This window comes from Parasteatoda tepidariorum, chromosome 9, assembly GCF_043381705.1.
Source record: "Parasteatoda tepidariorum isolate YZ-2023 chromosome 9, CAS_Ptep_4.0, whole genome shotgun sequence".
NCBI classification, from domain to species: domain Eukaryota; kingdom Metazoa; phylum Arthropoda; class Arachnida; order Araneae; family Theridiidae; genus Parasteatoda; species Parasteatoda tepidariorum.
In genome coordinates, this window is record NC_092212.1 from 68,805,401 (window position 1) to 68,817,642 (window position 12,242).

At 30.3% G+C, this 12,242-nt stretch overlaps 1 protein-coding gene across 2 annotated transcripts in view; it reads left to right on the forward strand.

The window, feature by feature from the left end:
• The first annotated feature begins 607 nt into the window (after nt 1–607).
• LOC107451758 (prefoldin 2) overlaps nt 608–12,242 on the forward strand; it is a 23,166-nt gene continuing 11,531 nt past the window's right edge. Inside the window, exons 1-2 of one of the 2 annotated variants that reach the window (XM_043044119.2) lie at nt 869–1,068; nt 8,624–8,747. In XM_043044119.2, the coding sequence (XP_042900053.1) occupies nt 914–1,068; nt 8,624–8,747 (279 nt within the window). In that variant the 5' untranslated portion in view covers nt 869–913. Of the gene's footprint in view, nt 1,069–8,623; nt 8,748–12,242 lie in introns of both variants that reach the window. The other variant, XM_016067966.3, reaches the window with a different exon arrangement.

The following is a 12,242-nucleotide window of genomic DNA, read 5'->3' on the forward strand; positions in this document are numbered from 1 at the left end:
GGATGTCGAGCTTGTATTCATTGGAAATTTCATTCCATGGAACTGCGGTTTATCGAGCTGATAAATGGGATAATTTTAGTTTCTAAGTCATTTCCAAGGATTTGAATTGGAAGCAAAATGGTACCTAATAATGTCTCATTGTGCTAGTTGTTCTGCAATTTTGCGGTTTGGGCCATAATTGGCTATAAATGGGGCCGAATTTGGAAATTAATGTTTAATATAGGAGTGAAATATAAGTCGTCACGTAAAACCAGAGAGCACAAGAAATCTTCAGAAATTTCTCATAGTGTCTCAACACTTTCTTCCTAAAGGGGAATATATTTAGGACTGTAATTTAAATAGAATTTATTATTATAAATCTTAAGAAAAGAATTCCGGTAAGATTTTACTGCTGAGTAGCACATATGCGTACGCAATAACTTTTTTTCTTGTTCTCAAACAAATTAAACCGAAAGCAAGAGATTAAATTTTAAATGTTCGTCGATAGCTTCTGATGAATAGGATTGAATAGGAATGAGAATCTGATTGACGAATTTTTCATAAGTGTATATATTTCAGTAATCAGTGATTCTCATCCTGATGCGTATCTTTTGCATGCACTTAGAATGACCCAAGTGCCATTATCTCTGAATGCTGTCTACGCATTTCTGATCTCCCTAAAAGAAATGGAGAGGACAGGAGATTTTCGCTGGAAAATATATTTATTCCATCAGAAGGTTATCTTTCTTTCTTCATGGAGATCGGATGTTCATTAATTGCCTTTAGTTAGAATAGACTTTGAAAAAATTAATGAATTTATTGAGACCGTAAGCTTAACTAAAATCGGTAGCCAGAAACGTTTGCTTTCAGTAAATGACTTGCTATTTAGAAAAATATTAGTGGCAACAATTAGAATAGTTTTGGTCTTGTCAAGATGGCTTCTGAGGGAGAAAAGTCAGTAAAAACTAGCGACAAATCTAAAAAATTCACTCAGGAGCAAATTATTGCGACTTTCAATAAACTAAGACAAGAACAGAAGACTTTAGTATCAAGATTAACTGAAGTTGAACAAGATTTAAATGAGCACAGGTATAAAATAAATCAAACTATATTAAACGAACCATGTGTATTATTTATCCCGGCTTTCGTAATTGAAAATAATAACCCTTTTCAGTATTTTTGCCAGTGTCTAAATTATCCATTGTATGTAATATTTTACTTTTTTTTTTATCGCTACTCTGTACCTCACAGTAACTGAGTTAGAAATATAACTTTCATTAAAGAATTTATGTAGTAGAAAAATACTTTTGAAGCTTAGGAGAAATTTATGTATCGGTACTTTTGCCAAAATTATCGCCAAATGTTCACCAGTGAGAAATAAATAAGTACGATTCAGAACGTGGGTAGAACTCATAGCCAATTATGGGGAGATTTCGGTAAGTCTTGGCAACTTTTGTACAGCGGCCGGGGATATTTCTGTATCGTGATCTGTCGCACCAACTACAATCGCCAAGGTGCCAAATAGATTTTAAACTTTCAAATTAAAAAAAAAAAAGCAAGTCGTGAAGCCAAAATTGCATCGGCTGTTCAAAGATTCCATATCGTGATCAGTGGCAGAACTCTCTCCAAGTCTTGGCCCGTGAGAAACTGAAAAAAACGTCACAGAAAGGGACCAACTCGAAAGATATAGCTCGTAGCCACCCCTGGGCAAACATCTACATGTTTTTTTTTATAAACAATTTGCAAGTTTAAAATCTATTTGGCACCTTGGCGGTTGTTGGTGTGTCATATCCCGATACGGAAATATCCCCAACGACGGATATGAAATAATATAGTAGTGGTCAAAGAATTTTAAAATTATATTTGAGAAAATTTAAATTTCACCGTCTTCTGCCACTTTAAATATAAAAAATATAAAATAAGAATCTCCTGACAGATCAAGTTGCTTTTTTATCAATCTCATTGATATCATAGTATATAGAACACTTCCCTCCCAGTAACTGTAATGTAAAAGTTCAGCTTTTTTTATTTTTGTCCACCTTAATGCCTGTAATTGCTACCTGTTTAAGATAACTACAATCTGCAAAGCTCCAAAATTTTTTTAAAGAAAAGTAGCGATTCGCCCAGAGATGGCTATGAATTACGTCCTTTGAGTTAGACCCCTTTTACGAATTGTTTTAGCTTTCCACTCTCAGGATGTTGCTAAAACTTGGCAAATATTTTGTCGTTGAAATTTGCCCATTAAATTTAATAATAATGAGTACCATTTTTAATCCAGGAGTAATGTCAACCAGGACCCAGGGTCAAAATTATAACTGTGTATTTGCTTTAAAACTTTTATACTTGTTTTCTTTTAATTGTTTTTAGTTACCAAGAAAATATGTAATTAAATAACAATGACAATATTCCTTTTTTTAATTTTCAGCATTGTAATTCCTTTATTAATATTTCAAATTGGTCAAAAAGCTTATCTTTTCACCAAACTAAGGTAAAATGAGAAGTTTTTTTGAGCATATCTGAATTGAAAAACTTTGTGCTGGTAATTTTTTTACTCTTCTAGCTAGTTTCAACCCTTTCTGAATCACCGAATTTAAAAATTTTTTTTTGAGCCATTAACTTTTTTTAAAAGTGTTTTGATTTTAGAAGGCTTAATACTGATTAATATACAAACCGGCTAATCCAATTTTTTGAAAGATTCAAACAAGTCATTGACTTGCCAAGTTTTCTATTGTTGTATCCAAATTTTCCAAAGTGAACAACTGAGTAAAAATTTTGACTATTTTTGTTAAAAAGAGTAATATTATCAAAATTTTCCATGAATGTGTTTGCACCTTCGTGCATTTTATGCATTATCTGTTTGACATAAAAACTGTTATGCCACAAGATTTGTTTTTCTTATCAAAATTGAATTTGTTGATGGTTAAATTTTTTTGTGGCGATATATTTCAGGAGTCGGTCTAGGTTTTTTAAAAGGTACCTATTTTGTGAAAATTTATGCATAATTTGTGAAAATTAAAAATTATATTAAAAAATCAACTCAAAAATATGGTAAATAAGTATAATCATCACAATAAAAGAAATAATTAAAAATCATGAAATCTTTAGTAGCAATTGCCGAAAAAAGATTGACGAGGAAATTACATGAATCGGACTCCTCAAATGTGTGTTTCTTTTGAGATTAGATTTTTGTAACATAAAATATCGAATTTGAAAACTATCGAGAAATCAATAGCAATAACTGTCAAAAATTCAATGGAATTATTGCCTTAAAAAGTAAATATTCATTTGTGCGATTCGGATTTTCCATATTGTTTGAAATATATCGAGATATTTAGAATCCATGTGAATTCAATAACGTAATCAATATCAATAACAGCCAAAACTACGGTCGAAACATTACATTGATTTACGATACTATTGGCGCAAATTGAGCGTGTCAAAAAGTGTTTATCTAAATGTATGATTTAACTATTACATGTAAATTTCTGTAGAAAATTAAAATAAATTATTTTTTTACTTTTCAAAAGAAAGATTTTTCTGCAAAAACTCTGCAACAATGTCGACACGCACTGCGATTCTGCCATGGGGTTGGACAATATACTCCCATTTTGTAAGGGGGATTGCACACTACAATTTTTTTTTTTCATTTTGTAATTTATCATCCCATTAAAAAAATCATGAAATTGTAGCAGTAACTGCCGAAAAAAGATTGGAAAAAAAAACTGTAGTAAAATTCCTATTCTGTTATTTGAACATTAGCCAATATCACATAATAGTTGTATTCAATGTATCTAGGGTTAAAAAAAAACAAGTATTTTTCTTCTTTTTTTTGAAAAAAAAGAAGAAAAAAAATTATACCTGTTTTTTTAAACCCTTAATTTAAATTAATCAAACCATTCCAAAGTATTTCATAGCGTTTAACTATATACTAATGTAGGGGTGCTCAACCTGCGGCCCGCGGGCCAAATGCGGCCCGCCAACCCTCGATGTGCGGCCCGCGGCAGCAATCTGAACAAAATTTTAAAAAAATTTAAATATTTGTTTTTGAAGAATAATAAAAAAAATTCGGTAATTTAAATTTACACTTTTAAGTTTTTGACGCACCCAATCTCAATCAATGTAGTTTTTCGNATGTAGACTCTTTTTTACCTATATGCTAACAAAATAATAATAATTAGGAAAGGAAGAATTGAATACTTTAAGTATGCTTTTATATTACCTTTCAACTCCACCTAGAGTGCAAATAAACATTCAACATTTAAATTTTATTTTAGTAATACAGTCAAACCCCGCTATAGTGAACATGGTTTATAGTGAACTTCCGGTTATAATGAACAAAATGTTCGGTCCTGTGCCTTGCTATACACGGATAATGTTATTTTTTGTGGATATAGTGAACCAGAAAAGTGAGGAAGTTGGATATAATGAACTTTTTTCTGTCTTCGACTGATTTCTTTCAATTTTTTTAAAAATAATTTTGAAATGTCTACTTCAAAATAAATACATATACCGATTTTCAAAACCATCTAAAGGGGAATGTAGCGATAAGCATTTTTTCTTGTTTGCTTCTTTTCTCTCACTTTCCCATTCCTAAACAAACCAATAGATGTTTTCAACCCAGGCAGACGATGCACCTGTAAGGTGTCAGTGGGATCAATATGCATTTTCTGTCAGAGGGAATGAGTAATTATTCATTATTGGTCAAAGGGTTGGACACTAATATGTGTTGATAAGGCCCTCATCTCAACTCCTTTTTACTCTCAGTTTAGTTTTAAAAAAATCCAGCAAACAAGTGTCTAAAATTTAACTATGGCGAGCAGCATACGTAAAACCTTCTCTATTGAAGATAAAATGGGCATAATCAGAAAAATTTGAAATGGATGCAATCAAGTTAATATTTGTAAGGAAATATAAACTATTCAAATCTGCACTTTGTAGCCTATGGAAAGATTACTAATTTTTTTTTTTTGCACGTAAGATGTAGAGTAATGAAAAATAATTTTTTGCTACGGCATAATATTTTCCAGTCATTTATTTGAATAATGTGTAATAAAAGGGAGGAGTTTGGGGACCATTAGTTAAATTGCCTGTGTAACGGATATAGTGAACCCCCGGTTATAGTGAACCGAAATTTTGGTCCCTTGAAGGTTCACTATAGCGGGGTTTGACTGTATATGTTAAAGAATGATTCTTCCTCTTTCCTTGTCTGTAACATAAAAATGCTATATTTCGGTATTATTCAATTAATATCATTATTCAGCTGTATACAATTTATAATAGTATTTAATTTAATTTTATGAAGCATACATTTCCTATTTGTTTCAATCCATTGAATCAAATACTAATGCAGTTCCAGAAATAACAAGTTTGAATAATTGGAAAATTTATATTTTGGATGTAATATCTTTTTATTTTAATTAATAGTTTATGCAGAAAATTAGTTTTGAATGCAAATGCTAAAACGCATATTTACTGTGTTGTGGCTTCAATATTATTAAAACCTCACATTAAAGTAACTTCTTAAAGAAGTCCCCCGTGGCAAAATTTTTTCGAGCTTTCTGGGACATACCCAGGCCCGGACTGGGATCTGAAATCGGTCTGGGCACTTCAGAGATATCGGCCCTCTGCTTCACATAAATAGCGCTTGCGCGAAGCGTACGCGGCTCCTAATGTATAATTTTTAGGCATTTTTTACTTATAAATTTTCATGAACGTAAGTTAATTTATCGAAGTAAGAAAGTAGATAAAAATTGCTGAATAACCCTTTATAAAATATATTTCGGTTTAAAATACATGGTTCTTATGAGGAAACATAGGTTGATAAAATCAAAAAGAAGGTGAAAGATGAAGAGTAAATGAAAATATTTATTATACTACACATACATGAATGATTTATGCAAACATTTTTTTAAAAATATATTTAATGCTTCTTCAAAAGTCATTAAATTAAAATTTAATTTAACTTTTGAANATTATTCAATTAATATCATTATTCAGCTGTATACAATTTATAATAGTATTTAATTAAATTTTATGAAGCATACATTTCCTATTTGTTTTAATCCATTGAATCAAATACTAATGCAGTTCCAAAAATAACAAGTTTGAATAATTGGAAAATTTATATTTTGGATGCAATATCTTTTTATTTTAATTAATAGTTTATACAGAAAATTACTTTTGAATGCAAATGCTAAAACGCATATTTACTGTGTTGTGGCTTCAAAATTATTAAAACCCCACATTAAAGTAACTTCTTAAAGAAGTCCCCATGGCAAAATTTTTTCGAGCTTTCTGGGACATACCTTTCTAATACTAATATCTTTCTGCGAGATACTTTTAAAAATAACAAATATACGTGTTATTAATTATAGGTGCCGGGATATCCTGTTCGTGGGTTCGAACCCCGCCAGCCGAAGACTCCCCGTGTAGTAAATGGTGACTGATGCACGTTAAATCTGTCAAGTCGCAAAGTCCTCCATGTTTCCATAACAAATCAATACCTCTGGGGGTACTGGTAGCTCTCTGATTCAGGTCAAAATTACGATCTGTGGATGAATGAAGGGATGTATGAATGGGTCCGCCTTATAAACAGGTGTGACGTACGTGGCAGAAGTCGAATTCTTGGCCTTAGATGGCGCCAATGATAAACAAGAATCGCACACCTTGCCTTAACATACAAATATTTGGTATTTAGCCTATACTGCTCAACACAGAATATTCATTTCAAAGGAATAATGGAAACAAAATCGCTCACATTTTTAATAATTTCAATTCACATATTTTAAAAAAACACAACTTAATTATGTATCACTTATGTGTTACACATCAAGAAAACTTGAACAATTCTTAAATTTATAATTTTTTAAAAAAAAAAAATTGACAGAAGTTAATTTTTATTGACATAATATTTTATCAATTAATTTTATGAATAATATGTTGCTCAATTATTTATTTACCAAATAAAGTATAATTTAATATCAATAAGAATGTTCTCACGATGTTTGTAGAAGTAGAAATATTTTCTTAGAATGCTACATTTGGAATTTATAAATTTTTTCTTTACTTCAAAGAGGTTTAGGTACATAATATAAATGAAATGAGATCAAACTTAGCCTTAAAATAAAAGCAGAAAAACATGATTCACGAAATATTAGAGCAATATACGTTGATTGCCAGTAGATTTGAAAATATCTATAATAGCTGAACACTCAGCATCAGTCAATTTTCCCCTTCCATTTACAATAATATGCAAATGTCTATCGAGTGTCTCATGTGAAGAGTCCGATTAAAAGATACATTATTTTATGAAGGGTCCGTTTTTATAAAAAGATATTTTGTGAAGGGTCCGTTAATGGATCCAAATTTCTTCTAAACAGACCCCTGACTTAGTATGCCCTTATTGAACTGTTTGTCTAAGATAGGTACTCTGACCGCCGCTAAGTCTGCGGCAGTCTGGTGCTATGGAAACGAGGGCATTTTAGGGAGGGTAGCTTCAACGAAAGAGGTCTCTTCTCTCGCCGAAACCATTCCTAAAGAGGGATCCCGCACCCCTACTTGAAATTATCATACCTCGTTACCAGGGTTGGCAAGTTTTTGACACGTGACGGTTTTTACCGGTTTATATCATGGTTTTTACTGTCATGTCAAAAAACCCATAGTTTTGGTAAAACTGTATTTTTATTTGAGTTTAACTGCTTATAATTTAAAATTAATTCATTTTTGGGCAATAAAATTAGAAAAAAGGTTGTTAAAAGATATTTAAGAACAGATTCTTGCATTTTCCCAACATGATTATATCAAAACATACTATTTGAATTAAAATATTAGGATACTAAACAAAATTTTCAACATTTCCAAGCATCATTTTGTTTGGCATATTATATTACTGAAGAATGTCAAGTCATTCTTGACTTAGAGTTTGTTAGTAATTGCAAGTTTTGAAAGTTTTGTTTAGCTTATTTCTAATATTTAAGAAATGCCAAATTTTATAATTTTCCTTTTAGTTCTTGAATTTATTAATAGTTTCAAGCTTTTTTGTTTGTTTGTTTATTTCTAACAATTAAGAAGTGCAAAATTTTGAATACTTTGCATATCAAGCTATAATGATAAAAGTAAGTTTCACTCTTTTCAATAAGTAAACAGCAATATTTCTATATGAATGTATATCCTCCTATAAGAATACATGTATATAGTTGCAAAATCGATAGCAATCATTTACAACATTCATTTATAAAGGCAATTATGTGAAAATAATATATTGTCTGCTATATGCCATAAATTAAAGAAATCAGTAAGTTTTTGACCATTTTTACCGGTAAAAGCACGGTTTTTACCACTGTCATGTCAAACATCAGTTTTTTACGGCAAAAACCCAACCCTGCTTGTTGCCATAGTCACCGCCACAGCTCCAGACGAATGTCTGGCAGAGTACCTATCTTAGACAAGCAGTACTTAGGTAGAGCAAATTATGCTTTTTTTTATCATGTGTTTGTTTTTTAAAGTAAACTGGTACATGTATACTGTACCAAAAAATTCCTTGGTTGCTCCACAACAAATGTTTCCACCATATATTTTTATATTTATTGAAAATTTCTTTTAATTTTTCTATATATATTTTAATGGAACAAAAAATATTTTTCAGCCTTGTTGTAGATGCACTAAGAGATGTTAATCCTGAAAGAGTTTGTTATCGAATGATAGGAGGGATTTTAGTTGAAAGAACCGTTAGTAATGTTCTTCCAGCTGTTGCTCATAACAAAGAACAAGTAATATATAGATTTCATTCTTTTTTCAAAAAATTGTTGACATGTAGACTCTTTTTTACCTACTCCATGTTTAACCAGATTAACAATTTAAGATGTTTATGTTTTATGAAATTTTCACAAACGAAAATAAGCCATAGCAGTGTTTTCACTACAGCGCGAGAACGTGAGAATCTCGCTTATTTTTTTCTTTTCTCTCATTAAAAAATTATCAACGCGAGAAGATCGCACACTCTATTAATCAATTTCAAAATGCTCGAATTTTGGAAAAAAATTCGTCTTCTGCCATTTTGAATAAAATGCGTTTCACTTTTCTTCCTTGATCTTTCATTATTTTCAACATGGATCCCTGTTATCTAGCTTCCCTATTTACCAGTATTGTTCATAACCAGTGCCAACAGCAGAACACAATGCCCCCCCCCCCCGAATGACAGAACACCTTTCAGAACACATTTTTCTGCAACCACGTGTTCACGGAAGGTAATATTTCTTCATGTAAGACGTTTAAATTTTTTTCAATACTGCAAATTTACTTAGAGATTCCGAATTCTTCAGCATCTGTTGCAAGGTCATTTAGCACTCAAAACCGAATTAGGACAAAATATCTTATACAAATGACTGATAAACATTTGAGCAACGTAATGAGAATAGCTGATGAAAAAGTAGATATAGAACGTTTTCCATATGATGATGCAGCAAAAATATTCAATGCTTTAAAAATTAGATGTTAAAAATGTATTATAATTAAAGAAATATTTTTTTCCAAGTCTATTTGCGTTATTTTAATTTTTAGAAATCTCACTTAACTTTTTGAGATCTCACCCTGTTTTTGAGAAAGGGTGAGAAATTCTCTCTCATTTTTTTTCTGTAATGAAAACACTACCATAGTTTGTGTGCTTTCATCTTGAAGCAAAGCTTGAATTTTAAACTAATATTTTACTTTCTTTCTCCCCCCCCCCAAATATGCAGTTCCTGACCAAATTATTAGACGCACTATAAGATTCTGTGTAAAATCTTAATTATCTGGTGATACTATACAGCAGTGTTTCCCAAAGTGTGGTACGCGTACCCCCAGAGGTATGGGAGCAGTTTAGGGAGTACGCGTTCCTATGCAAAATATCTTGCAACTAACGAAAATTTCAAACAATTTTACTTAAAAACAGAGCTAGCCATGAAAATTACGATTACGTATTTTTCTATAGGCTATTTTTTGCAGAGTTAACAGTTAATAATTAGTGGTGTCAACAGTCAGCTGTGATTTTTAACTTTTGTGCAATTTTTTTTATAGTAAAAAATACAATATTTTTTTTATTAGTGGTACACAGCATTACGAAAAATTCTGAAAGGGTACGCAGAAGTCTTAAGTTTGGGAAACACTGCTATACAGCATTATTGTTTTGACGTGGCTGAAATCAGTTTACACTTGTTTATGTTCGTGTATCAGTTGGTTAACATTGTAATGAAATACGTTAAAAATAAATACAAATAGGAATTATATAAAGAAGCTCCTGAATGAAGACCCATTACATGTATGTTTAATTATAAACGTATTTCATATAAACTCGTGCAAAATATATGATTATTAAAACACTACAGTGCGTCTAATAATATGATCTAATTATTATGATATAATAATGTAATTAATACCTGATATAATAAATATTCTATATTTATATCATATATCGTCTAATTTATCCAAACGTGTAATTTACATTATATATTGTTTAATTTAACCAATTGATACGCAAATGTAAGCAAGTGCAAACCGTTTTCAATTGCATAAAAGCAATAAAGCTGTATAGTGTCATCCGATAATTAAGATTTTACATAGAATCTTATTGTGCGTCTAATAATTTGACCAGGGACTGTTAGGTGCTGATTAGACTTGACCGAACAGTTATAAATAACTTTTGCATACTCACAACAAAAAAGAAAAATAAAGTCAACATATTCTCTAGGTAGTTACATTTCATGTGAGAAAAGAGCTTTTGAAGAACAGCGTTCACTGAAACATTTATTCACATTTTATTATGAAAAAAGTTTTTTATACTATAATGATAACAATTATGTGTAAAAATTTAAATTTTATATTCCTACTTCAATATAAATTGTACTTGTCAGAGTTAACTGAAATATCAGTAGTTTCTACCAAATCTTTATTCTTTTGCTTTTTAAAATTTTTTTAGCAAAATTTTCTTTGTTTTAGAATCTTTATTTTGTTTTGAATCTTCAGTTTGTTTAATGCTTTGACTTTTTTATTGCAATAAGTAAGTTTCTATGTTAAGCTGGACATGTTGAGAACTTATTTTAAAATAGAAGATTGACTTATGTTTGGGTCTATTCAGCTAATGATAAAGTGCAAAAAGTAGCAGCAGTAATAAAACGATAAAAATAGCTTTAAAGAAAGATGTACTTCCTTCCTTTAACTTGATAAAGAAAAAGTTAAGTTAATCCTGCATTGTAGGAAATTTTTTTTATTAAAACTAAAATATGACATTAAATTCATATTGTATAAAGTTTTCTTTATTAACAGCTACTCAATGTGATGTATAATATGTATTTACATGACTATATTTATAGATGATAATAAATACCCCATCTACTTCATTTTAAGTTAGAACCTACGTTTGATTTTAATAATTTAGTTGTGTGTTTCTATTAAATGCATGTATGAATATAAATAGTTGCCTTGCGACGGAATTTTTTCGAGCTTTCTGCGACATACCTCTCTAATACTAATATCTTTCTGCAAGATGCTTTTAAAAATAACAAATATACATGTTACTAATTTAAACTAACAGAAGAAAATTTTTTTTGAAATTGAATATGTAATATTTTTTTTATCTTAATATTATGCCTATATTCTTGCATTTTGTAGGGGGGAAAGACATATTTTTTTTGTCTTTTGTAAATCATCATTAACTACTGAAAAAAAAAAAACAAAACAGATCGACGGCAAAATCACACAAATCGGACTTTTCAAAAAGGAGTTACTAATTGCGTGTTTTCATTTTGAGATTCAGTTGTTGCAGGGTTGGCAGTGTTTAGAACAGAATGGATTAATCCACGCTTTAAGCCGTCCTGTCCAAAACTGTCTTAAACTGTCCAAAACCCTTTTACTCAAATTATGTCACAATTTTATCTGAACAATATTTAAGAGGTAAAATAAACATAGAACTAATAACATATTGATAATTAAATCTACTATAGAATATTTGTTTTTAAAAGTATAATGTTTTATTAATATTGTTTGACTCTTCAATTTAAACATTAAACAAAGGAAGAATAATCAGTAATCAAGTTCAATTTGTCCTCTCATTCAATAGTACATAACTGAAGTTGGACCTTGCCATACAGGTTAAGCTATTAGGAACTAAGTGCTTGGTTAGTCATAAACAGGTTTATTTATCTATAGTACTATTCAAGAATACTGTTATTTCATTCATGTTCAATTCTTTTAGCATAGTGGTGATACATCACCAGTGTCAGTAACTGAAA